The sequence below is a fragment of the Hylobates moloch genome, unplaced genomic scaffold (assembly GCF_009828535.3).
Source record: "Hylobates moloch isolate HMO894 unplaced genomic scaffold, HMol_V3 SCAFFOLD_10, whole genome shotgun sequence".
Classification (NCBI taxonomy): Eukaryota; Metazoa; Chordata; class Mammalia; order Primates; family Hylobatidae; genus Hylobates; species Hylobates moloch.
Window position 1 is genome coordinate 23,673,700 of NW_026652285.1, and position 26,700 is coordinate 23,700,399.

General features: G+C 49.5%; 1 protein-coding gene and 1 long non-coding RNA gene across 2 annotated transcripts; one reads left to right on the forward strand and one right to left on the reverse strand.

Annotated features, from left to right (window-relative positions):
• Positions 1-348: 348 nt before the first annotated feature.
• Positions 349-18,677, forward strand: PSMD3 (proteasome 26S subunit, non-ATPase 3). The gene is made up of 12 exons (XM_032163507.2): positions 349-749; positions 3,854-4,044; positions 6,052-6,189; positions 9,108-9,244; positions 10,165-10,355; positions 10,520-10,623; positions 15,670-15,784; positions 15,892-16,011; positions 16,140-16,243; positions 16,898-17,053; positions 18,046-18,096; positions 18,222-18,677. Exons 1-12 carry the CDS (start codon positions 530-532, stop codon positions 18,297-18,299), a joined length of 1,605 nt encoding a protein of 534 aa, XP_032019398.1. The 5' UTR covers positions 349-529; the 3' UTR covers positions 18,300-18,677.
• Positions 12,954-17,591, reverse strand: LOC131384442 (uncharacterized). The gene is made up of 3 exons (XR_009215288.1): positions 17,396-17,591; positions 14,216-15,118; positions 12,954-13,940 (listed from the first exon to the last, which is right to left on the reverse strand). It is a non-coding gene; the product is annotated as an uncharacterized LOC131384442 (long non-coding RNA).
• Positions 18,678-26,700: the final 8,023 nt, after the last annotated feature.

Sequence of the window (26,700 nt, forward strand, 5' to 3'; positions counted from 1 at the left end):
GACCCCCCCGCCCCGGGACCGGGGAAAACTGAGCGAACTTGGGCGCAAAACCCGCCCGGCAACTCGTGACGTCATCTCGCCCCGCGCTCGGATAGGCTGTACCCACTCCACGCTGGTTGAGGCGCTCGTAAAGTCCTTTGTAACCCAGATTGGAGCCTGAGGGGACCTCTCGTGGACGCCCGCAGAAATGCACTCGAGAGGAACATAAAAGCATCACATTTAAGCGCTCGAAAGAAAGCCCCACGAACCCATACAGGCTCCTCCCCGCTCCTTCCTCGAAGCTCCTCCTTCATCCTGCACCTCGGCTGTTGATTTATTTTCCCTTTGTTGACTCGGCCATTGGCCTGCCGGGCCTGGCGTTTCCCAGAAGGCCCAGCGCCGGGAAGGGGTTTGCAGCTGCTCCGTCATCGTGCGGCCCGACGCTATCTCGCGTTCGTGTGCAGGCCCGGCTCGGCTCCTGGTCCCCGGTGCGAGGGTTCACGCGAGGCCCCGGCCTCGGTCCCCGGACTAGGCCGCGACCCCGGGTGCCATGAAGCAGGAGGGCTCGGCGCGGCGCCGCGGCGCGGACAAGGCGAAACCGCCGGCCGGCGGAGGAGAACAAGAACCCCCACCGCCCCCGGCCCCCCAGGATGTGGAGATGAAAGAGGAGGCAGCGACGGGTAGCGGGTCAACGGGGGAGGCAGACGGCAAGACGGCGACGGCAGCGGCTGAGCACTCCCAGCGAGAGCTGGACACCGTCACCTTGGAGGGTACGGCAGCCCAGGCCGGGAACGTGCGCGATCGCGGGTGACAGCGACCCCTGTGATTTGGCTTCTGGCTGGGAAGCCAGAGCAGCCTCCACCATCCTCAGTTCTTTGGGATCACCCCGAGATAACTGCCCCCACTGCCCTGACACTCTCGACTCCAGGCCCAATGACTGAACCTTCTCTCCAGGCTAGGAACCACTCCCCTCCCATCTTCTCCATCCCTATATCTGGGGTTGCATCTATATCTAGGCCCCAGTGGGCCTGGGGACTCCCTCTTCTAAGTCCTCCCCTTTCTAAGCCCTCCCCTCTGACCTATTCCGTTTATATCCCACCCGACTGATTTTAGCGCCTCCAATATATGACTGATTGATCCCGCTAGAAACCAGTGTTTGTGTCTGTGTGTGAACAGGGCCAGGATGACCTAGAATGTTGACTCCTGAGTTTTAAAACTCTACAGCAGATTTTTGTTGTCCTAGCTGCTTTTAGCACACTCCCCCGAATAAACCATTTCGACCTAGTATCTTGTTTCCTACGTCTCTAACTGAAGTGTCCCAACAGTCCCCTTGCTGTCTCCTCCCTTCAGGTCCCTACTGCCCCTCTGTTTCTAAAGGGTTTAAGTACACACACACTTAAAACTTTTCGGGTGTCATCTTTGTTTGGTTTTGTAATACTCACCTTTGGCCTAAACTCCTATACACCAGTGTCTCCTATTTATTTTCCCCGAGGTTCCTGTTTCGAGTATCTGTAGTCCTCTTGTTCCTCCAAGTTCATGTTTTACTTTTCCCACTTAGAGCATCCTGTTTCCATTTGAAGTGGGTAAAGTGAGAGGTTCCCACTGTGATCCTGGTGCCATTTTCCTGGTTCTGGATCAAGTGGGACCAGACTACTTACTAGGTTTTCTTTTCACTAAAATGCGTGAGAAACTAGCTCAAAAACATTGAGATAAGCAAAGTTATCCTTCTAGGTGGTGCTTTTGAGGATGTGATGGTGTTGACTACATCAGCTCTTACTGTAAAGTTGAGCAACAGGATCGATATCTAATAGAGATCCTTTTACCTAAAGTAGTGACAGCCGATGTCAAAGGTGGCCACTCAGCATTGCCTACTGGGTGTGTTTATTACAGGCACTTCATTTTCTTGTTGTAAAGTAATTCATATTCATTGCAGAAATTTTGGAATGTATGAGAAGTTAAAAGCAGGGGATAAAAAATATGGTTAACATTTTTTCTTGTGAATTTTTGAGCTGCTGTCCTATAATTGAGAGCAAGTTATGTATACAGTTTGTATCAAGGCATAACTAAATGTGAAGTTTGAATTTTATGTGTTCTCATTAACATTTGTAAACATAATCAGCATTCAATTTATTCCAGAAACATTTATTGAATACCCAATATAGTGGTTAAGGGTACAAGTTTTGGAATTAGTTCCCTCATCTGTATAAATACGAGTAATAGTACAGTACTTTATTGGGTTGTTGTGAAGATTAAAATGCTTAAAACTGTGCCTAGCACATAAATATCAGCTGTTGTTATTATATCATTAGTGTGGCCCAGATACCCTGTGCTAATCGCTGAATATACAGAAGTGCCTAAGAAACTACTCATTGATTGCATTCCCTTATTGCTTTGCATTTAAACTGTTTCTAGTTTCTTGCTATCATAAATAGCTTTGAAGCAGTCATCTTTGTGCCCAACTTAAAAAATCTACTTTTATAATTATTTCTTCAGTACAGATTCCCACCAAAACCTATATGCCTGAGTTTAAAAGACTGAACATTTTAAAGGTTTTTGATAGTTATCGTCCAGAAAAACTGTGCTGATTTACATTATACCAGGAGAAATGTAGTTTTCACTGTACTCTATAATTTTTTTTTTTTTTTTTGAGACGGAGTCTTGCTCTGTTGCCCAGGCTAGAGTGCAATGGCACAATATCAGCTCACTGCAACCTCTGCCTCCCAAGTTCAAGCGATTCTCCTGCCTCAGCTTCCCAAGTAGCTGGGATTATGGGCACCCACCACCACGCCCGGCTAATTTTTTTATTTTTAGTAGAGACTGGGTTTCACCATGTTGGCCAGGCTGGTCTCGAACTGCTACCCTTAATGATCCGCCCTCCTCAGCCTCCCATAGTACTGGGATTACAGGCGTGAGCCACTGTGCCCCGCCTATAATTTTTTTAATGTTACTAATTTGGTAGTTTAAAAATGTTTCCATTTGCAATTACTCAAATACTAATGGAATATAATTTTTGTCTATTAGCTGTTTTTCCTCTTTGTATGTTAGTTCGTCTCCATTTTTGTTTTGAAATTGTGGCAATGTAATCATTATACCATTATATCTCTTAACCATTTATACAAGCTCTTTATAGAATAAAAATATGAATCTTTGATCACATTTGTTGAAAATATTTTTCTTTTGTATACACAGTTATCTAAAAGGGTTTTTTTAATGAAGTCAAGCCCATTAATCTTTTGTGTGTATGTGATTTCTCCCATTGTTTACATTTAGAAAGTCTTCCATTAAGATCTGATAAATCTCCAGGTTTCTTTAGTTAATTGGTTTTTCTTTTCTTCCTCTGTCATCCTCTACCCCATCCTGCACCGCCACTGTATTTTTTTCTTGCCACTTGGTTATGTCTTAAAATCAATGTGTAGAATCTGTAAATATTGTGTACCCCATTAGGGCAGAAAAGGTGAGTGGTCGCATTTTGCCCCTCCGTGAGAGGCTCCTTAGAACTCCTTGCCTGGCCTGCACTGTGGCTCACACCTGTAATCTCAACACTTTGGGAGGCTGAGGTGGGCAGATCACGAGGTCAGGAGATCAAGACCATCTTGGCTAACACGGTGAAACCCCGTCTCTACTAAAAATACAAAAAATTTAGCCAGGCGTGGTGGCTGGCGCCTGTAGTCCCAGCTACTCGGGAGGCTGAGGCAGGAGAAAGGTGTGAACCCGGGAGGCAGAGCTTGCAGTGAGCCGAGATCGCACCACTGCACTCCAGCCTGGGCAACGGAGCAAGACTCTGTCTCAAAAAAAAAAAAAAAGAACTCCTTGCCTGGAGTGGTGGGGGACTAGGAGTGAAAGTGACATCATTTTCTTCTCTGCTTCTCTTCAGACATCAAGGAGCACGTGAAACAGCTAGAAAAAGCGGTTTCAGGCAAGGAGCCGAGATTCGTGCTGCGGGCCCTGCGGATGCTGCCTTCCACATCACGCCACCTCAACCACTATGTTCTGTATAAGGCTGTGCAGGGCTTCTTCACTTCAAATAATGCCACTCGAGACTTCTTGCTCCCCTTCCTGGAAGAGGTGAGTGAGTCAGGCCAACTTAAAGGGTGCAGGCCTGGCCTCAGATCCCCAGGAACAACGTTGTTTTCCATCCTAAAGTCCCATCTTATTACCTGTGGTAGCATGAGGAGAGAAGCCAAAGCAGTCCATTTGAATACTCATCTGCACAGTGACAAGGGAACCGTCCACTGCCCTGTAGTGTCATTCTTCCAAGTCAGGGGATCAGGACCCTCCCAGCCAAACTCATTTCCCACTACCCTGCAGCCTGTACTCCCTACTCCAGTTGAGGTTGCGTTGGGTGACCTCTCTGTTGTTCTAGGAGAGAGAAGGTGCTGCTGCCTCTTTCCTCTGAAGCTTCACCATGGAGGAGGTAGAGAACAGTGGTTAGGAGGAGCACAGGTGTCAGGGCCGGGCACAGTGGCTAACACTGTCACCCCAGCACTTTGAGTCCAGCCTGGACTCAAACGATCTGCCCGCCCAGGAGTTTGAGACCAGCCTAGGCGACATGGCGAGACCCTGTCTTTGCAAAAGCTACAAAAATTAGCCAGGCATGGTGGCACCTGCCCGTAGTCCCAGCTACTCGGGAGGCTGAGGCAGGAGGATCACTTGAATGCAGGAGGTGGAGATTGCAGTGAACCAAGATTGCACCACTGCACTCTAGATGACAGAGTGACCCCCCACCTCAAAACAAAACAAAAAAACCCACAAATTTTAGAGGTAGAGTTGAATTTTAATTCAAACCCTGACAGTTAGTACCTGTGGGACTTGGGCAAGTGACATCATCTTGCTGTGCCTCGTTTTTTTCATTTGTTAAATGTAATGAACGGATTGGGCAGCGGGGAGTGTAAAGCTCCTAGAGCAGTGCCTGACACGTAGTGAATGTAGACGAAGTCAGTTTGGTGGTGGTGGCACCTCCGTGCCAGGAGAGACCTCTCCTTATCCTCTGTAGCTGTAAACTCTTCCCTCATTATTCATGGCATGGTCCAGGTCTCAGCCTTCTCCAATTCCACTGACCTTCCAGCACCTGCATTTCCTTAAAATCCTGTATACCCAGTCAGCTCCGTGGATGGGGAAACTCAGAACATCCCTGGAGGTAGGGTAGTGAAGAGTTTCTTGTCTGGGAAAGGGGAAAAACGTACTGTTCCCTCAACTCCACCTTGAATATTTTCTGACCTTCACATCTCTAAACTCATGAAACGTGATTGTTTTGGGGGGTGACTGTAACACATTATTTTTTCCAGTGTCAGTGACAAAATGTGAAAATAAGTTTTGTTTATATGTTGACTTTCCCTAAATTTTCTTTGTTCCCACAAGAAACAATTTTTTGGTCCCATTATTCTGATTTCATCTCTGGAATTATTTCGTTCAGCCCTGTCCAGTAGTATTTGCAGTGGTTCCAGGTGTGGTGGTTTAATGTCTCCACTTAGGCTGTAGCCTCTTTGAAGGTTCCTTACATCGTCCTTTCTGTCTCCATTATGTTCTATAAAGAAATTTATTATTCTCCTGTAACACTTTATTGTGTTTGTTAATACTATATTGCCAGCCTCCTTGACTTGTTTTGTTTTATTGAGATGGGGTCTTTCTCTGTCACCCAGGCTGAAGCACAGTGGCACACTCATGGCCCAGTGCAGCCTCAAACTCCTGGATCAAGCAATCCTCCTGCCTCAGCCTCCCGAGTAGGTGGGAATACAGGTGCATGCCACCATGCCTGGCTAGTTCTTTTTTATTTTTTGAGAGATGGGGTCTCACTCTGTTGCCCAGACTGGTCTCAAACTCCTGGCCTCAAGCATTCTCCTGCCTCAGCCTTCCAGGTATCTGGCACTACCGGCGTGAGCCACCACACCCAGCTCCTCCTTGATTTCTTTGGGAAAGACTGTCATCTTTATTTTTTTATCCCTAGCACCTAACAAAATCTTGGCACATGGTAGACACTCAGTAAATATGTTGAAATACATAGTGGATGCTCAATAAATTCTTGGTTACTTGATCTGACTGAGCTTTTCCATGGTAACTTCTGTCCTCTCCTAGCCCATGGACACAGAGGCTGATTTACAGTTCCGTCCCCGCACGGGAAAAGCTGCGTCGACACCCCTCCTGCCTGAAGTGGAAGCCTATCTCCAACTCCTCGTGGTCATCTTCATGATGAACAGCAAGCGCTACAAAGAGGTATCCAGGATGCAGTGAGAGCGATTCATAAGCCCCAAGTGATTGAAGGGGTTTGGCGGGGAGATCGTCCCTAGTGAAGAAATGGAAATAATCACTGATTCTTTTTTTTTTTTTTTTTTTTTTTTTTTAGTTTTTTTTTAGTGTTTTTTTTTTTTATTAATTTTTTTTGCACACAAAAACAATAAACATTTTCTAAAAATACATACAAACAAAAAGATGCGTATCAAACATATTAGGAAGGTTGCACATGGGAAGTCAGGGAATAGAAATGGGGGGTGGGAATTAAAATAAATGAGAGAGGGACTTTATATGGATCAGTGATAATAACTCAATCCTCTATTTGATAAAGAAGGAGAAGGAAGAGGAAGAAAAAGAAAGTGGGATAAAGGATCAGAAAGGGAGGAAAATAGAAAAAATTAGAGTATGACTCCAGGGTAGACCTGTTTTGTTGTCACTGAGTTGGTTGGTTGGTTTGTCTGTTGTATTTTTCATATGTTTCGCCATGTTGGCCAGACTGGTCTCGAACTCCTAGCCCCAAGTGATCAACCCGCCTCGGCCCCCCAGAGTGCCGGGACCACAGGCGTGAGCCACCACGTCCAGTCCCCACATTGCTTCTGGCCTCCGTGGTAGACCTCCCAGACGGGGCGGTCGGGCAGAGGCGCTCCCCATATCCCAGACGGGGCGGCCGGGCAGAGGTGCTCCTCACTTCCCAGACGGGGCGGCCGGGCAGAGACGCTCCTCACTTCTTCCCAGATGGGGCGGCTGGGCAGAGGGTGCTCCTCATTTCTTCCCAGAGCGGGGCGGCCGGGCAGGCGCTCCTCACTTCCCAGACGAGGCGGCCGGGCAGAGGCGCTCCTCACTTCCCAGACGATGGGTGGTCGGGCAGAGGCGCTCCTCACTTCCCAGACGATGGGTGGCCGGGCAGAGGCGCTCCTCACTTCCCAGACGATGGGTGGCCGGGCAGAGGCGCTCCTCACTTCCCAGACGATGGGTGGCCGGGCAGAGGCGCTCCTCACTTCCCAGACGGGATAATCACTGATTCTTAAGAACTGTCGCCCACACTCTTTCCCCATAGAGGTATGCGTTTGATCCCACATCCCGGGAGAACCCACTCCTGCTCTGAGCACTGTGGGACAGGGCTTGCAGTGGTCATGCTGTACCGGTCTGTGGGGGATTCCATCGTAGTGCATTCTTGGGGAAAAGTAGGGGCATTTGGAGACAGAAAGACCTGGGTTCCAATCCCAGCCATACCCTAGGCAAATTAATTTCTCCCAGCTATATGTAAGATGGGGATAATAGTGCCTACCTTACAAGATGGTTAGCATTACATAAAATAATTTGTTTAGAAATACTTAGCACAATGATCTGCATATAGTAAGCTTTCATGATATTTTCATAAATGGTAGCTGTTATTGTGGACTAATAGCTCCATTTTGCAAACTGCACTTCCACCAATCTTCCCAGCTAGGGCCAGCTTCTTTGTTCATCATAGCCACTGTCACAGGGGCACACTCAGGAAGTAAGTCCCACTCCTTAATTCCCTGGTTTGTTTCCTTTCCTTACCACACTGTGTTTGGTTGTTGTTTGGTTGGGGGTTTTTTTGAGACAGGATCTCGCTTTGTTGCCCATGCCGGAGGGCAGTGGTGTGATCACAGTTCACTGCAGCCTTGACCTCCCCGGCTTAAGTGATCCTTCCACCTCAGCCTCTTGGGTAGCTGGGACTACAGGCATGTGCCACCACGCCCAGCTAATTTTTGTATTTTTTTGTAGAGACAGGATTTCACCTTCTTGCCAAGCTGGTCTCCAACCCTGGGCTCAAGTGATTTCCTGGCCTTGGCCTCCCAAAGTGTTAGGGTTGCAGGCATGAGCCACTGCACCCAGCCCACTGTTTTGTTTTTATTGGAGATGGGGTCTTGCTATGTTAAGCAAGCTGGTCTTGAACTCCTGGGCTCAGGTAATCCTCCCGCCTCAGCCTCTCATGTAGCTGGGATTACAGGCACGTGCCACTGTACTTGGCTGTTTGTTTTTGAGATATAATTCACCCCTTTAAAGTGTACTACAGGCCAGGTATGGTGGCTCACGCCTGTAATCCCAGCACTTTGGGAGGCCAAGGCGGGCGATTCACGAGGTCAGACAATCAAGACCATCCTGGCCAACATGGTAAAACCCTGTCTTTACTAAAAATACAAAAAATTAGCCGGGCGTGGTGGCATGTGCCTATAGCCCCAGCTACTCAGAAGGCTGAGGCAAGGGGAATTGCTTGAACCAGGGAGGCGGAGGTTGTGGTGAGCCAAGATTGCGCCACTGCACTCCAGCCTGGTGACAGAGCGAGACTCTGTCAAACAAATAAATAAAGTATACTACGATTTAGTGGGTTTTAGTATATTCCCAAAGTTGTATATCCACCCCTAATTCCAGAACATTTTCATCACCCCAAAAAGAAACAACATATGTATTAGTAGTCACTTTTCATTTTCCCCTTACCCAGCCCCTGGCAGCTACTAATCTGCCCTGTCTCTATTGAGGATTTACTTACTCTGGACATTTCATGTAAATGGAATTACACACCGTGTGCCCTTGGTTTCTGGCTTTCTTCACTTAGCATCATGTTTTCAAGGTTGACCCATGTTGTAGTGTGTGTCAGTACTTCCTTCCTTTTTAAGGCTGTGTAGTATTCCCTCATGTGGATGTGCCACATTTTGTTTATCTGTTCATCAGCTGACGGGCACCTGGGTTGTTGCTACTCTTTGGTTATGAATAATGCTTCTGTGAACATTCGTGTACATGCTTTTATGTGAACCTAAGTTTCCAGTTCTCTTGGCTTACATACCTAGGATAGGAATTGCTGGCTCAAATGACAACTCCATGTTTATCCTTTTGAGGAACTGCCACTTGATTCTCTTTTGGCTTCCTCCCAGGCACAGAAGATCTCTGATGACCTGATGCAGAAGATCAGTACTCAGAACCGCCGGGCCCTAGACCTTGTAGCCGCAAAGTGTTACTATTATCACGCCCGGGTCTATGAGTTCCTGGACAAGCTGGATGTGGTGCGCAGGTACAGGCAGCCAAGGATCTCACTTGGGGCCCACGGGGTCAGAGACTTGGTCAGTCACAAGCACACAGCTGTGGACCTACAGAGGGCGATGAACCTGTAGATGTAAGCAGGGAAGAGGGGCAGTGGTTCCCATGCCCTGCGCCACGTGAGGGGTGTGGGAGAGAGACTGACGCTAGATGAAGAAGTGGGTCACTGCTGGGCTGTAAAGAACTGTCCCCAGGTTCTTCCCTTCACCCCACATCAAGGTAGGACTGAGGGTGGCTTAGGGGTGGAGGGACAGGCTAGAAAACATTTTACTTCTTTGCTCAAAACCTGCAGTGGCTTCCCATCTCAAGGAAAGGCAAAGTCCTTACAATACCTCATAAGGCCTGACATGATCTGCTCCATTTTGACCTCCCAGACTTCACCTCCTCCTGCTCCTCAGCCCCACTGGCCTGCTTTTCCTCTGGTGTACCCGGCACACTCTTCTTCAGAGCCTTTGCACTGGCTGCCCCTCTGGCCAGAACACTCTTCTGTCCGCCTCCTTCAAGCCTTCCCTTAACTGATCCCTTCTCAGTGAGTCCTGCCTTGGCCAAGCTATTGAAAAGTTCAACTCATCTTTCTCACCTCCTGCATTCCCCATTGCAGTTCCCCTGGCCTCACAGGCCTCCCGTCTTCTGCCACACTGCAGGCTGTGCTTCTTCCTCATGACCATTGCCTCCCCGACTGCACTGCATTCCCTAAGGGCAGGGTTTTGTCCTTTTTTCACACCCAGAATAGTGCTATACACCTTAGGCACTCGATAGTTAACAGTATTCAGCAAATAACCAGAAAAGCAATTTGTATAACTTTTTTAAGGAATTGAGAGAGTGAAGAGTCAAAGGCAGTTCAGAGAGTTGTGATTTGAAGCCTTTGACATCTTTCTTCTTTCCTTCCTGAAGCTTCTTGCATGCTCGGCTCCGGACAGCTACGCTTCGGCATGATGCAGACGGGCAGGCCACCCTGTTGAACCTCCTGCTGCGGAATTACCTACACTACAGCTTGTATGACCAGGCTGAGAAGCTGGTGTCCAAGTCTGTGTTCCCAGAGCAGGCCAACAACAATGAGTGGGCCAGGTACCTCTACTACACAGGTGAGCAGAGGGGCCCAACCCACAAATCAGAAGGTGTCTCAGGCCTGCCTGGTGCAAATTTTCCAAGGGGTGGTGCATAAGAGGCCCATTTGGCACCCTGGCTTGTCAGCGGGGGGTTGGATGACCCCATTCTGTTGACCAACTCTCCTCTCCTCCACTCCCAGGGCGAATCAAAGCCATCCAGCTGGAGTACTCAGAGGCCCGGAGAACAATGACCAATGCCCTTCGCAAGGCCCCTCAGCACACAGCTGTCGGCTTCAAACAGACGGTGCGCCACAACCACCATCATCCCTTTGCCTCTTTTTTTTTTTTTTTTAATTAAGATGGTGTCTCGCTATGTTACCCGGGCTGGTCTTGAACTCCTGGGTTCAAGAAGTCCTCCCACCTCAGCTTCCCAAAGTGCTGGGATCACAGGTGTGAGCCACCATGCCTGGCCCCTTTGCCTGTTACTCATTCCCTACCACTTCAGTTCTCTTCCCTATGCTAGGGGCTAGGAAAGGCATCCTTAACCTTCCTATCCAGAAGGGCTTCAAACTTTTGTGTGTGTGTGTGGAGACGGGCATCTCACTGTTGCTCAGGTGAGAACTCCTGGGCTCAAGCAATCCTTCGGCCTCTGCCTCCCTAAGGGCTGAGATTGCAGGTGCGAGCCGCCATGTCTGCAAAAGGTTGCTTCACATCTATTTGTGGGTGTCACGAAGCAGACACTACCTGCACCTCTGGCAGTGGATATTCAGAATGTTCTCCTTGGCAGATAGGTTTAGAATATTCCTGATTCCCCAGCGCTCCTGACAGTCATTCCAGGCTTGGACCTAGATTGTGTTGATATAAACCCCAGGCTTTTATCTGGTCCTTCATGTTCACATTTGGAAACTGTATCGTCTGTGGCCAAGGAACCCAGAAAATCTCTGCAAGGCTGAGTGGCTCAAGTAAACAGAAAACTTGGCCACTTAAGAGCTGTCAGTCAGCAAGTATTTAAGCATCAACCTTGGTATTAGGCACTGTAAGGGATAGGAAGGGAGGAAAATAAGTGGTCTTTCTTTCTTTTCTTTCTTTCGTTTTTTGAGACAGTCTCCCTCTGTCACCCAGGCTGGAGTGCAATGGCGTGATCTTGTCTCACTGCAACCTCTACCTCCCGAGTTCAAGTGATTCTCCTGCCTCAGCTTCCTGAGTAGCTGGGCAGGCGCCCACCACCACACCCAACTAATTTTTTTTTGTTTTTTGGGTTTTTTTTTGGTTCTTTTTTTTGAAACGGAGTCTTGCTCTGTCTCCCAGGCTGGAGACAGAGGTGCCATCTTGGCTTACTGCAACCCCTGTCTTTGGGGTTCAAGGGATTCTCCTGCCTCAGCCTCCCGAGTAACTGGGATTACAGGCGCCTGCCACCACGCCCAGCTAATTTTTTGTATTTTTAGTAGAGACGGGGTTTCGCCATGTTGGCCAGGCTGGTCTCGAACTCCTGACCTCAAGTGATCCACCCACCTCAGCGTCCCAAAGTCCTGGGATTACAGGCGTGAGCCACCGCTCCAGGCCGGGTATTTCTTTTTTTTTTTTTTTTTTGAGACGGAGTCTCGCTCTGTCGCCCAGGCTGGAGTGCAGTGGCGCAATCTCGGCTCACTGTAAGCTCCGCCTCCCGGGTTCATGCCATTCTCCTGCCTCAGCCTCTCCGCGTAGCTGGGACTACAGGCGCCCGCCACCACGCCTGGCTAATTTTTTGTATTTTTAGTAGAGACGGGATTTCACCGTGGTCTCGATCTCCTGACCTCATGATCCGCCCGCCTCGGCCTCCCAAAGTGCTGGGATTACAAGCGTGAGCCACCGCGCCTGGCCCAGGCCAGGTATTTCTTATTAGAGTATTTCAAAGAGATAAAGAATGTTGTCTCAAAAAGCTTGAGGGTGTATGTGAAGTCACACAGCCCAGTGGCCAGGATGTAGACCCAGTCTTCCCAAATTCAAACCTCTGCTCCTACCTTCACACAACATCCACCTCCGTGGTGCCTTGACAGGGAACGGGAGACATGTATGTTGATTAGGTCAATGTAGTAGTAGATTCATTTTATTTCTGTTCAGAAGTTCAGAGTAAGTCAGATTTGTTTTTGATCAAATAATGAAAGAGAAAGGATCTTAAAGAAAAAGTTGGCTAGGTACAGGGCTCACACCTATAATCCCAGCACTTTGGGAGGCTGTGGCAAGAGGATTGCTTGAGACCAACCTGAGCAACATATGGAGACACCGCCTCTGCAAAAATAAAAAACCTAGCTGGGCGTGATGGCACGCACCTGTAGTCCCAGCTACTTGGGAGGCTGAGGTGCAAGGATCACTTGGGCCCAGGAAGTCGAGGCTGCAGTGAGCCATGATTGTGCCACTGCACAGCAGCCTGGGCGACAGAGCAAGACTCTGTCTCAGAAAAAAAGAAACATTAAAATTGAACTGGTCTTTGAAAGATGGGTAGGATTTTCACAAAAAGTAAAGGCTTTTCAGACACGCAGGGTGCGTGAGCAAAATGTTGGATTGCTTACAATATGAGAGACACTAAAGTTTCTTTTGAAAATCACTAAAAATACAAGTAATTAACATATATAAAATGTGTCATGTACCATGAGAGAGGCTTTCAGGCGTTTAAATCTCAGTGGCAGGAAGGCGTAGAGAGCTGGAAGGAGGTCTTGGGCTGTTGGTGAGGGAGCGCAGGGAGAGAGAGGGCGGGAGTGAAGGCATGTTTGGGAGAAGGCCTGCAACCAGCCCTCTGCCCTCTGCCCTCACACACCCTTGCCGTACCCCTGTCACCACCCAGCTTACAGAATCACCTGGGGGTCTGATGAAGCTGTAGATTCCAATTCGGAGAGTCTACATTCCTAACAGGCCCTGGGTGATGCCAGTGCTGCTGGTGCAGAGCGCTCTGAGGAGGGCGGTGCTGGCTCATCCTGTTCAAAGCTGGAGGCCGGCTAGCATTCGTTCCTGCAGCTGCCTTGTCTCTTGTAAACTTGAATGTCTCTCTCCACCCATTTTCACCCTCCCTGTCTTTACTTAACACCAGCTTCACTACCTGTGTTTTCCATCGCAGTCCTTCCTCTCTCTTCTAGCCTTGGCCCATCACCTGTTTGCTTCAGTCTCCGGGAAGAAAACCCCCAGCGCTGCTGCTTCCTCTCTCAGGCGGCCATTCCTGTCTCCCCTGGCTCCCTCCCCAACAGTGTACTGGCCAGTCCCTTCCCTCCAGTGTTCTCTCTGCTCCTTCTCACCACCTGGGCCTCAGCAGAGCACTCTGAGAGCTTCTCTGTCGATAGTAAAACCCTCATTCTCTCCTTGAGTGACCTTGTTTGCTTTCCCAGCTTCAGTGTTCGCCTGCATGATGCTCTTCAGCCCGTACATTACTAACTCTGTTACTCTGCTGGCACTGCCACCGCAAGGTCCCACAGACTTGGCGGCTTAAACAACCGAAATTGATTTCATCACAATTCTGGAGGCTCTAAGTCCAAGAGCAAAGTGTGCCACAATTGGTTTCTTCTGAGGGCCTCTCTCGTCTGCTTGTCGATGGCCGTCTCCTGGTGTTTTCACATGGTCTTCCCTCTGTGCGTGTCTGTGTCCTGCTCTTGTCTTAGAAGGGCAATAGTCAGGTAGGATTAGGGTCCACCCGTATGACCTCATTTTACCATAATTACCTCTTTAAAGGCCCTGTGTCCAAATACAGTCCCATTCTGAGGTACTGGGGTTTAGGTCTCTAACATGAACTTGAGGGGGACACAGTTTAGCCCATAACACTAATTCTGACCCCTCTCACGAACATCAGGCCTGCAGATCCAGCTCCCCCTCCCACCCCCCATGTCTCTCTCTACAGCGTGTCCCAAAGAGACCCCTCCTGGCCCCCTTACCATTCCTTCCTCCTGACTTCCCGATCCAGATCAGGGCCTTGGGATCATCTCTGACTCTCCCCCACCCTCCTTCCCATCACTGGGTTGTCTGTTGAATTGTCTGCATGTCTTCTGTGTTTGCCTGTTCCTTCATATTGCCAGTGCCATGGTTTGAGCCACTAACATTCCCAGACACCTCTGCCTGGTCATCTTCCTCTCCAGCAGCCCAGCTTACATTCACTTGCTTTACTAAACAGAGGTCCAGCTCTGTCCTTGCCTTGCCTGGGAAGCTTCCATTGCTCCCCGCAGGGTATCATAACGGTCTTGTGAGGTAGACAGGCTAGATATTGTTACTGTCATTTGGTAGTTTTAGAGATGAGGAACTAAGGACCCAGTTGCTCAGTGTTTCCTAGCTAGTGAATAGAGACTAGACACCAAGTGTTCTACATGCAGACTTCATACTGCTCAGCCTGGCACGCAAAATGGCAATGGCATAGTCCCCAGACCATGGTCCCAACTGTCTCTTTCCTAACAGCTCCCCAGGCACCCACACTTTTCTGCCTCTTTTTCAATCTGTACCCTTGACCCTCCTCCTTTTTCTGCTTTGTCTGACTCCTTAAGGCACTTCATAAATTACCATTTCCAGGGATTTCCCCTCACACATGGGTTACTCCAGTGGACAGGGCAGCCTCGTGGGTGCCTGTGGAGGGTGAAGGGTCTGCCTGGCCGTGGGTATGATCACACACTCCCGTTGTAACCCCTCCCTCCCGTGACACTTGCTGCCCCGCGATTTAGCTGCTTTGTGTTCCGTGCCTTCTGTTTGCTGGCGAACTCCTGAGTTGGTGGCCGTCGTTCCCTCCACTGTAGTTCTTCTTGTGCGATGCTGAATCCACGGTCAGCACCACTCAGAAATACCTCACGGTCCTGTGGAGGAAGACAGGGCCGGGTTTCCAGTTACCCTTCTGTGTCTGGATACTCTGCTCATTCGCTGAAGCCAGGCCCCTTCCTGCACTTACGCCTCTACCCAGATAACAAGTTCTACCCACTGATGACCTCCTCTCCGCTAGTAACAGTCCGCCTCCCTAATGAGCATCTCTGGCTGACACACATTCCGTTCTCCAGGCCTGTGAGCCCTGGTCCCTCGCTGCTGCTGAGCCACAGCACCCGCCCTTCTGGCCTCACTTTAGAGCACTCATTTCAGAGCAGACTATGCACAGGGTGGCCAGGTGAATTGCAGCTGACGGCTCTGCGACCAAATGTGACCAAAGGGCCACATTCCCGTCACCCGGCTCCAAAGGCAGAGCTTGGATTCTATGCCCAGCACAGGTTTTCAGGGCTTCCTCCTCTCTCTGGGCCTAGACAGTGATCCCTTTCCCTGTTTCCCACTACATCTGGCAGAATTTAGGCCACATTTCATTGTCTTCTTCTGTCCATGGGGCTGCCTGCCCACTGTGTTCCCCTGTCACTCTGTCCAGGTGCACAAGCTTCTCATCGTGGTGGAGCTGTTGCTGGGGGAGATCCCTGACCGGCTGCAGTTCCGCCAGCCCTCCCTCAAGCGCTCACTCATGCCCTATTTCCTTCTGACTCAAGGTAAGGCTGGCTTCCCCACCCCAGAGCCCGCTAGGCCCCCTTCACTGGGGCCTCTTACATGCCTGTGCCCATTTGCATCATCCAGTCTACTCCTGTTCTCCCTGCAGCTGTCAGGACAGGAAACCTAGCCAAGTTCAACCAGGTCCTGGATCAGTTTGGGGAGAAGTTTCAAGCAGATGGGACCTACACCCTAATTATCCGGCTGCGGCACAACGTGATTAAGACAGGTGTGGATCAGGATCTGAGGGGCTGTTGGAAGAGCAAAAGCCAGGCCGGGGCAAACCTAGTGGGTATCCTTGGGCAAGTGAAGGGTCTGTGCCCACTCTGCCCACCCCAACACTCCTTCCTCTCCCAGGTGTACGCATGATCAGCCTCTCCTATTCCCGAATCTCCTTGGCTGACATCGCCCAGAAGCTGCAGTTGGATAGCCCCGAAGATGCAGAGTTCATTGTTGCCAAGGTGGGGCTGGTTCAGGAACCACAGTGACCAGGTTGTCACTTTCCTGCCAATCTCAGGAGGCAGGAGTGGGAGGTGTTTGGCCAAGGAGGGGAATAGGTAAAGCAATGGCATAGTCATTTCAGGGAGTGCCCGTCATTTGCAGTGAAGCCAAGAAGTTGCCAGAGAGAGCATGGATGTGCATGTGAGTGTGTGAGTGTAGGTGTGTGCACATGTTGAGTTTATGGTAGTGCCTGTGAGTGTGAGAATATAAGGAGGGCAGAGGAATGGGATGGAACAAGATGTTCTCTGACTTAGAAGATGGGTGTGCTGGGCCAGGGCAGTGGCTCATGCCTGTAATCCCAGCACTTTGGGAGGCTGATATGGGCAGATCACCTGAGGTCAGGAGTTTGAGACAAGCCTGGCCAACTTGGCGAAACCCCGTCTCTACTGAAAATACAAAAATTAGCCAGGCCTGGTGGCAGGTGCCTGTAATCCCGGCTACTCGGGAGGCTGAGGCAGGAGAATCGCTTGAACCCGGGAGGTAAAGGTTGCAGTGAGCCGAGATTGCACCACTGCACTCTCCTGCCTGGGTGACAGAGCGAGACTCCATCTCAAAAAAAAAAAAAAAGAAGAAGCTGGGCGTGCTGGTGAACTTTCCTCTTTGGGGGCCTGCAGGCCATCCGGGATGGTGTCATTGAGGCCAGCATCAACCACGAGAAGGGCTATGTCCAATCCAAGGAGATGATTGACATCTATTCCACCCGAGAGCCCCAGCTAGCCTTCCACCAGCGCATCTCCTTCTGCCTAGATATCCACAACATGTCTGTCAAGGTGAGAAGCCCGTGGCTGCAGAGTCACGCCTGGCAACAGCACGCCCCTCCCTCCACACTCATGGATTCCTCAGAGAAGACTGGCTTAATTTGTTGCCCACGTCCCAGCCAATCTCTGTAAAATCACTGAGCTGCAGCGCAGGGGGCCCAGAATGGGGAGGGGACTTGGCCATAGTTCCATAGCCAGTTGCCCTCTCCTATTGCATTTAAGGGATGATGTGGTCACCAGGGAGGACCAGGCAGGGATTCAGAGGGTAGGTTTCTACATTTGGTTCCAAATTTGAGGCATTTAACTTCTCAGAGCTCTGTTTCTCCATCTCTGAAGCTGATAGGGAGGTGTTACCTGTCTTGCTTGCTTCACAGGGTTGGTAAGATTGAAAGAAGTCCCTGTATTGAGGCACTTAGTGAAGTCTAAATTGTAAAAAAGATGGCGCTGGTATCTAGCTCCACAAAAGGGTGAGCCCTCATCCTCAGTTAAGCACTGAGTTTGGTGCTGTTACTATTTACTTGCCATGTTTTTTTCTGGTCTCCTCCCAGGAAGCTAGGATATTGCTGCCTTGCTTAAAATCCGGCTAAGCCCTACTCCACGTGACATGCAAGGCCCTTTGTGACCTGGTCCCTTAGGTCAAGCCTCCCCTCCCGCTCCTGCCCCACCACCCAGCAGCCAGCCCCACTGAGTGCAGGCCAGGCCCCTCCCACATGGAATCATCCACCGGGAAGGCCTCTCCCTGTTACCACATCCACTGTGTTCCTCCTTTTCCTCCTCCCTGCCCAGTCAAGAGAGTTGGTCGTTTATTCCTCTTTTTTCAGCATTTCCCACAGGGGACTGTAATAATTCCTTTGATGCCTAGCCCCCCACTAGACTAACTGGAGAGGGGTGCGCCGTTTCCTGCCTGGCGTCTAGCTCACAGAGGGGACACAGGGAGTGCAGGTTGCATGAGTACCTCACCTGCTTCCTTCCCTCCCTCATCTCCTCTCTTTGCTGTGCCCCAGGCCATGAGGTTTCCTCCCAAATCATACAACAAGGACTTGGAGTCTGCAGAGGTAAGCTCTCTGCTTTCTGGGTGAGACCGAAAGGTCAGACTTCCACACAGAAGGGGAGGTGGGGAAGTATCTGGAAGGGCTGAGAGCTGCTCTGAAGCTTTGGCCTCACTTGCCTCTCTCCCCAGGAACGGCGTGAGCGAGAACAGCAGGACTTGGAGTTTGCCAAGGAGATGGCGGAAGATGATGATGACAGCTTCCCTTGAGCTGGGGGGCTGGGGAGGGGTAGGGGGAATGGGGACAGGCTCTTTCCCCCTTGGGGGTCCCCTGCCCAGGGCACTGTCCCCGTTTTCCCACACACAGCTCATACGCTGCATTTGTGCAGGGGGTGGGGGTGCTGGGAGCCAGCCACCGTGACCTCCCCCAGGGCTCCTCCCCAGCCAGTGACTTACTGTACAGCAGGCAGGAGGGTGGGCAGGCGACCTCCCCGGGCAGGGTCCTGGCCAGCGGTGTGGGAGCAGGAGGGGAAAGATAGTTCTGTATACTCCTTTAGGGAGTGAGGGACTAGAACTGGGATGTCTTGGCTTGTATGTTTTTTGAAGCTTCTATTATGATTTTTAAACAATAAAACGTTCTCCAAAGCGCTTGTGCATCAGTTACTATACTTCACTGCAGTATTGGCAGGCTCAGATTTTGGGTTTTTTGGCCTTAGAGTACTAGCCCCAGGTGTGTAATCTGAGGGCGATGGGTCTGCAGATGGGGAGGTGCCCAGGGGAGGATGAAGGGACCCTGAGCTGGGGTTGGGGGCCTAGGTTTACTCTGTTTCGTACCTGTGTGGCTTTGGTAAGGTCTTGTTAGGAAAGGTGTACCATGTGTCCATCACCAGCTGCAGACCTTCATCTCCCAATACACCTCATGGTGCTTCATGGATATTGCAGTTTTTACAAATTGAAGGTTCGGCCAGGCATGGTGGCTCATGCCTGTAATCCCAACACTTTGGGAGGCTGAGGTGGGTGGATCACTAGAGGTCAGGAGTTTGAGACCAGCCTGGCCAACATGGCAAAACCCTGTCTCTACTAAAAATAAAAAAATCAGCTGGGCGTGGTGGCGGGCGCCTGTAAATCCCAGCTACTTGGGAGGCTGAAGCAGGAGAATTGCTTGAACCCGGGAAGCAGAGCTTGCAGTGAGCCAAGATCTCGCCACTGCGCTCCAGCCTGGGCAACAGAGTGAGACTGTCGAAAAAGAAAAGGACAAATGGAAGTTTCTGGCAACACTGCATCAAGCAAATCTGTCGGTGCCATTTTCCAAACAGCATGTGCTCACTTAGCGTCTCTGGGTCACATTTTGGTAAATCCTCTGGATATCTCAAACTTTTTCATTATTGTATCTGTTACGGTGATGTGTGATCAGTGATCTTTGATGTTACTATTGTCATTGTTGGGGCACCACAAATTGCACCCATATAGGATGGTGAACTTAGCTGGACACAGTGGCTCGCGCTTGTAATCCCAGCACTTTGGGAGGCCGAGGCAGGTGGGTCACCTGAGGTCAGGAGTTCAAGACCAGCTTGGACAACATGGGGAAACCCCGTCTCTACTAAAAATACAAAAAAACAGCTGGGTGTGGTGGCGGGCGCCTGTAATCCCAGCTACTTGGGAGGCTGAGGGCAGGAGAATTGCTTGAACCCAGGAGGCAGAGGTTCCAGTGAGCCAAGATCGTGCCATTGCACTCCAGCCTGGGTGACAGAGTGAGACATTGTCAAAAAAAAAAAAGATGGTTAACTTAATAAATGTTGAGTGTGTTCTCACTGCTCACACACCATCCATTCCCTGTCTCCCTCTTCTTGAGTCTCTCCATGCCCTGAGCCACAAAATAATACTGAAATTAGGCCTGTTAGTAACCCTACAATGGCCTCTTTAGTGTTCCAGTGAGAGAAAGAGTCATTGGCCAGGCCTGGTGACTCAACGCCTGTTATCCCAGCACTTCGGGAGGCCAAGGCTGGTGGACCCCTTGAGCTCAGGAGTTGGACATCAGCCTGGGCGACACAATGAAACCCTATCGCTACAAAAAATATAAAAATTAGCTGGGCATGTGGCCCGTGCCTGTAGTCTCAGCTACTAGGAAGCCTGAGGTGGAAGGAGCCCTTGAGCCTGGGAGGTGGAGGCAGAGGCTGCAGTGATCTGAGATCCTGCCACTGCACTCCCACCTGGGCGACAGTGAGACCCTGTCTCAAAACAAGAAAACAGAAAAAGGGAGAAAGAATCATACATCTCCCACTTTAAATCAAAAGGTCAAAATGATTATGCTTTTAGTGAGGAAGGCATGTTGAAAGCCGAGAGAGGCCAAAAGCCAGGCAGGTCTCCTGCACAAAACAGGTAGCCAAGTTGTGAAGGAGGAGTTCTTTAAGAAAATTAAAAGTGCTGCTCCAGGTTGGGCGCGGTGGCTCACACCTGTAATCTCAGCACTTTGGGAGGCTGAGGCGGGTGGATCACAAGGTCAGGAGTTCGAGACCAGCCTGGCCAACATGGTGAAACCCCGTCTCTACTACAAATACAAAAATTAGCCAAGCATGGCAGTGGGCGCCTGTAATCCCAGCTGCTCGGGAGGCTGAGATAGGAGAACGCTTGAAACCAGAAGGCAGAGGTTGCAGTGAGCCGAGATCGCGCCACTGCACTTCAGCCTGGGTAACAGGCTGCCTCCCATGACACTTGCTGCCCCGCGATTTAGCTGCTTTGTGTTCTGTGCACTTCAGCCTGGGTAACAAAAGTGAAACTCTGTCTCAAAAAAAATTTTTTAAAAAGAGTTCAAGACCAGCCTGGCCAACATGGTAAAACCCCATCTCTGTTAAAAATACAAAAAATTAGCTGGGCATGGTGGTGCACGCTTGTATTCCCAGCTACTTAGGAGGCTGAGGCAGGAGAATCGCTTGAAGTGGGGAGGCGGAGGTTACAATGAGTCAAGATCGCACCACTGCACTCCAACCTGGGTGACAGAGCGAAATTCTGTCTCAAAACAATAAAAAATAAAAATAATAAAAGTGCTGCTCTAGTGGACACACGAATGATACGAAAGCAGAACAGCATTACTGCTGATACAGAGAAAGTTTGAGTCTGGAAAGAAGATCAAATCAGCCACAACATTCCTTTAAGCCAAAGCCTAGTCCGGAGAAAGGCCCTCACTCTCTTCAATCCTTTGAAGGTAGACAGAGGTGAGAAAGTTGCAGAAGAGGCCGGGCGCAGTGGCTCACGCTTGTAATCCCAGCACTTTGGGAGGCCGAGGCAGGCGGATCACGAGGTCAGGAGAGACCATGGTGAAACCCCGTCTCTACTAAAAATACAAAAAAATTAGCCGGGCGTGGTGGCGGGCACCTGTAGTCCCAGCTACTCGGAGAGGCTGAGGCAGGAGAATGGCGTGAACCCAGGAAGCGGAGCTTGCAGTGAGCCAAGATTGCGCCACTGCACTCCAGCCTAGGTGAAAAAGCGAGACTCCGTCTCAAAAAAAAAAAAAAAAAGAAAGTTGCAGAAGAAAAGTTAGAAGCTAACAGAGGTTGGTTTGTGAGGTTGAAAGAAAGAAGCCATCTCTGTAACATAAAAGTGCAAAGTGAAGCAGCACGTGCTGATGGAGAAGCTGCAGTAAGTTATCCATCAGATCTAGCTAATCTCACTGACCAAGGTGGCTACACTCAAAAACAGACTTTCAATGTAGACAAACAGCCTTCTATTGGAAGAAGATGCCACCTAGGACTTTCACAGCTAGAGAAGAGAAGTCAATCCCTGGCTTCAAAGCTTCAAAGTACAGGCTGACTCTCTTGTTAGGGCTAATGTATCTGGTGACTTTAAGTTGAAGCCAGTGCTCACTTACCATTCTGAAAATCCCAGGGCTCTTAAGAATGATGCTAAATCTATTCTGTCTGTGCTCTATGGATGGAACAACAAAGCCTGGATGACAGCCCATCTGTTCTCAGCATGGTTTACTGAACATTTTAAGCCACTGTTGAGACCAACTCCTTAGCTGGCTCTGTCGGCCAGGCTGGAGTGCAGTGGCACGATCTCAGCTCACTGCAACCTCTGCCTTCTAGGTTCAAGCGATTCTCCTGCCTCAGCCTCCTAAGTAGCTGGAATTACAGGCGTGAGCCACCACGCTCGGCCAAATAAAAGATTTTTTTTGAAGTTATTACTGCTGATTGACAATGCACCTGATTACCCAAGGGATCTGATGGAGGGGTACCAGGGAAATAATATTGTTTTCATTCCTGCCAACACATCCATTCTGCAGCCCATGGATGAAGAAGTAATTTCAACTTTCAAGTCTTTTTTAAGAAATACATTTTGTAAGGCTAGAGCTGCCATAGTGATTCCCCTGATGGATCTGGGTAAACTGAAAACCTAGAAAGCATTCATCATTCTAGATGCCATTAAGAATATTCATGATTAGGGCCAGACGTGGCGGCTCATGCCTGTAATCCCAGCACTTTGGGAGGCTCAGGCGGGTGGATAAACTGAGGTCAGGAGTTTGAGACCAAGCTGGCCAACATGGTGAAACTCTGTCTCCACTAAAAAAAAAAAAATACAAAAATTAGTCAGGCATGGTGACACGCACCTGTAGTCCCAGCTACTCAGGAGGCTGAGGCATGAGAATCGCTTAAATCCAGGAGACGGAGGTTGCAGTGAGCTGAGATCGTGCCACTGCACTTCAGCCTGGGTGACAGAGTGAGACTCTCTCAAAAAACAAAAAAAGAATATTCATGATTAGGCCGGGAGCAGTGGCTCACGCCTATAATTCCAGCACTTTGGGAGGCTGAGGCAAGAAGACCGCTTGAGCCCAGGAGGCCAAGAGCAGCCTGAATAACAAAGTGAGACCCCGTCTGTATAAAAAAAAAAAATTAAAAAATTAGGCCGAGCGCAGTGGCTCACACCTGTAACTCCAGCACTTTGGGAAGATGAAGCGGGTGGATCACTTGAGGACAGGAGTTCAAGACCAGCCTGACCAACATGGTGAAACCCCATCTCTACTAAAAATACAAAATTAGCTGGGCATGGTGGCGCTTTCCTGTAACCCCAGCTATTTGGGAAGCTGAGGCAGGAGAATCGCTTGAACCTGGGAGGCAGAGGTTGCAGTGAGCCGAGATCATGCCATTGCACTCCAGCCTGGGCAACAAAAGCAAGGCTCCATCTCAAAAAATTAACATTAGCAGGAGTTTAAGAGAAGTTGATTACAACCTTCATGGGTGACTTTGAGGCGCTGAAGACATACTTCAGTGGAGGAAAAAACTGCAGATGTAGAAATAGCAAAAGAACTAGAATTAGAAGTGGACCCTGAGGCCAGGCCCAGTGGCTCACACCTGCAATCTCAGCAATTTGGGAGGCCAGGACAGGAGGATAACTTGAGCTCAGAAGTTCCAAACCAACCTGGGTAACATAGCAAGACCTCGTCTCTACAAAAAAAAAAAAAAAAAATTGGAGCCTGAAGATGGGACTGAATTGCTGCTATCCCATGATAACATTTGAACAGATGAGGAATTGCTTCTATGGATGAGCAAGGAAAGTGGTTTCTTGAGATGGAAACTACTCCTGGTGAAGATGCTGTGAACATTGCTGAAATGGCAACAAAGATTTAGGATATTACATATACTTAGTTGATAAAGCAGCAGCAGTTTGAGAGGATTGACTCCATTTTTCTTTCTTTTTTTTTTTGAGATGGAGTCTTGCTCTGTCACCCAGGCTGGAGTGCAGTGCAGTGGCATGATCTTGGCTCACTGCAACCTCCACCTCCCAGGTCCAAGAGGTTCTCCCACCTCAGCCTCCCCAGTAGCTGGGACTACAGGTGCACGCCACCACGCCCAGCTAATTTTTTTGTATTTTTGGAAGACACAGGGTTTCACCATGTTGGCCAGGCTGGTCTCAGACTCCTGACTTCAGGTGATCCACCCACCTCAGCCTCACAAGGTGCTGTGGGCCAGGATTGACTTTTGAAAGAAGTTCTACTGTGGATAGAACGATGTCAAACAGCATCATATGCTACAGAGAAACCTTTCTAGAAATGAAGAGTCGGCCGGGTGCGGTGGCTCACGCCTGTAATCCCAGCACTTTGGGAGGCCAAGTTGTGCGGATCACCTGAGGTCAAGAGTTTGAGACCAGCCTGGCCAACGTGGTAAAATCTCGCCCCTACTAAAAATACAAAAATGAGACGGGCATGGTGGTGGGAGCCTGTAATCCCAGCTACTTGGGAGGCTGAGGCAGGAAAATTGCTTGAACCCGGGAGGTGGAGCTTGCAGTGAGCTGGGATCATGCCACTGCACTCCAGCCTGGGCAACAGAGGGAGACTCCATCTCAAAACAAAACAAAACAAACAAAAATGAAAAAAGAAAAGTCAATTGGTGCAGAAAATTTCATTATTTTCTTATTTTAAGAAATTGTTTTCACCTGAAGGCACTAGGAAAAATAAAAACAAAAATAAGAAAAAAAAAAAGAAAGAAATTGCTACAGTCACCCCAAACTTCAGCAGCGACCACCCTAATCAGTGAGTGGTCATCAACATGAGGCAAGACCCTTCACTAGCAAAAAGGTTAGGACTTGCTGAAGGCACAGATGATTGTTAGCATTTTTAGCAATAAAGGTTTTTGTTTTGTTTTGTTTTGCTTTGTTTTTTGAGGCAGAGTCTTGCTCTGTCTCCTAGGCCGGAGTGCAATGATGCAGTCTTGGCTCACTGCAACTTCTGCCTCCGGGTTCAAGCAATTCTCCTGCCTCAGCCTCCTGTGATCCGGAGACATACATATGGCAGGCACAGCTGCCTGAGGCCCTTTCCAGCCTGTTCAATGTTTGTAGCTGTAATGAGCATCCTTCCTGAGGAGCCCAGCCTCACAAGAGGTTATCAATCTTCAGCCTTGGTTGTAAGTGACCGGAGAGAGTTTATCACCCTCTTCCAGAGAGCTGGGGTCATTCGCCATGATTCCCTGGTTCTTGCCCACGTAAGGTCTATGGGCCATTTTTCCGTCTGCTCCCTGTCTGGAGGCTTCTTCATCCACTGTCTGGATGAACCTTGTTGGCGTGGCTTCTAATTTCCTGAAGAAATTCAGTGTCACTTTTTTTTTTTAATGTCTAAAAGGGGCCGGGTGTGTTGGCTCACGCCTGTAATCCCAGCACTTTGGGAGGCCGAGGTGGGCAGATCACATGGTCAGGAGATCGAGACCATCCTTGACCAACATGGTGAAACCTCGTCTCTACTAAAAATACAAAACTTAGCTGTGCATGGTGGTGCGTGCCTGTAATCTCAGCTACTCGGGAGGCTGAGACAGAAGAATTGCTTGAACCCGAGAGTCAGAGGTTGCAGTGAGCAGAGATTTCGCCATAACACTCCAGCCTGGCGACAGAGAGAGACTCCATCTCAAAAAAAAAAAAAAAAAAAAAAAAAATTAGGCAGGCACGGTGGTGCGCACCTGCAGTCCCAGCTACTTGGGAGCAGGTGGAAGGATCCCTTGAGCCCTGGGGGCGGAGATTGCAGTGAGCCAAGATTACGCCACTGCTTTCCAGCCTAAGTGACAGAGTGAGACCCTGTCTCAAAAAAAACAAGAATAATATTGAGCTTTTATTCATTTTATTATTGAATTAGTCTGTTCTCACACTGCTATAAAGACATACCTGAGACAGGGTGATTTATAAAGAAAAGAGGCTTCATCGGCTCATGGTTCTGCGGGCTGTACAGGCTTCTGCTTCTCGGGAGGCCTCAGGAAACTTATAAGACTAAGGGGTGGAAGACAAAGGGGAAGTAATCACGTTTCCATGGCGGGAGCAGGAGGAGAAAAACACAAGGCAAAAGGGAAGGTGCTACACACTTACCTCCCACCAGGCCCCACCTCTAACACTCAGAATCACAATTCAACATGAGATTTGGGTGAGCAGACAGAGCCAAACCACATCAATTTTATTTATTTATTTTTCAAGGACAGGGTCTCACTCTGTCATCCAGGCTGGACTGCAGTGGGGTGATCAGAGCTCACTGCAGCCTCAACCTCCCTGACTCAAGCGATCCCCCCACCTCAACCTCCCAGGTAGCTAGAACTACAGGCTTGCACCACCATGCCCGGCTAATTTTTTAATTTTTTTGTAGAGACAGGGTCTCCTTATGTTGCCCACGCTGATCTTAAACTCTTGGGCTCACAAGCAATCCTCCTATCTCAGGCTCCCTACGTGCTGGGATTACAGGCATGAATCACCAGGCCCGGCCAGTATTGAGTTTTAAAATTCTTGTAACTGATGTATTACAGAACTGTAATTTGCTCTGTTTTCGCTCAATATCATTTTTGAGACCAAATCATGTTGATGTCCATGCCAAGCACTGTTCTGGGCACTGAGAATACAACTGAATAAAACAAAGTCCCGGCCAGGCGTGGTGGCTCACGCATGTAATCCCAGCACTTTGGGAGGCCGAGGCGGGCGGATCATGAGGTCAGGAGATTGAGACCATCCTGGCTAACACGGTGAAACCCCATCTCTACTAAAAATACAAACAATTAGCTGGGCATGGTGGTGGGCGCCTGTAGTCCCAGCTACTCGGGAGGCTGAGGCAGGAGAATGGCGTGAATCCAGAAGGCGGAGCTTGCAGTGAGCCGAGATAGCGCCACTGCACTCTGGCCTGGGCAAAAAGAGTGAGACTCCATCTCAAAAATAA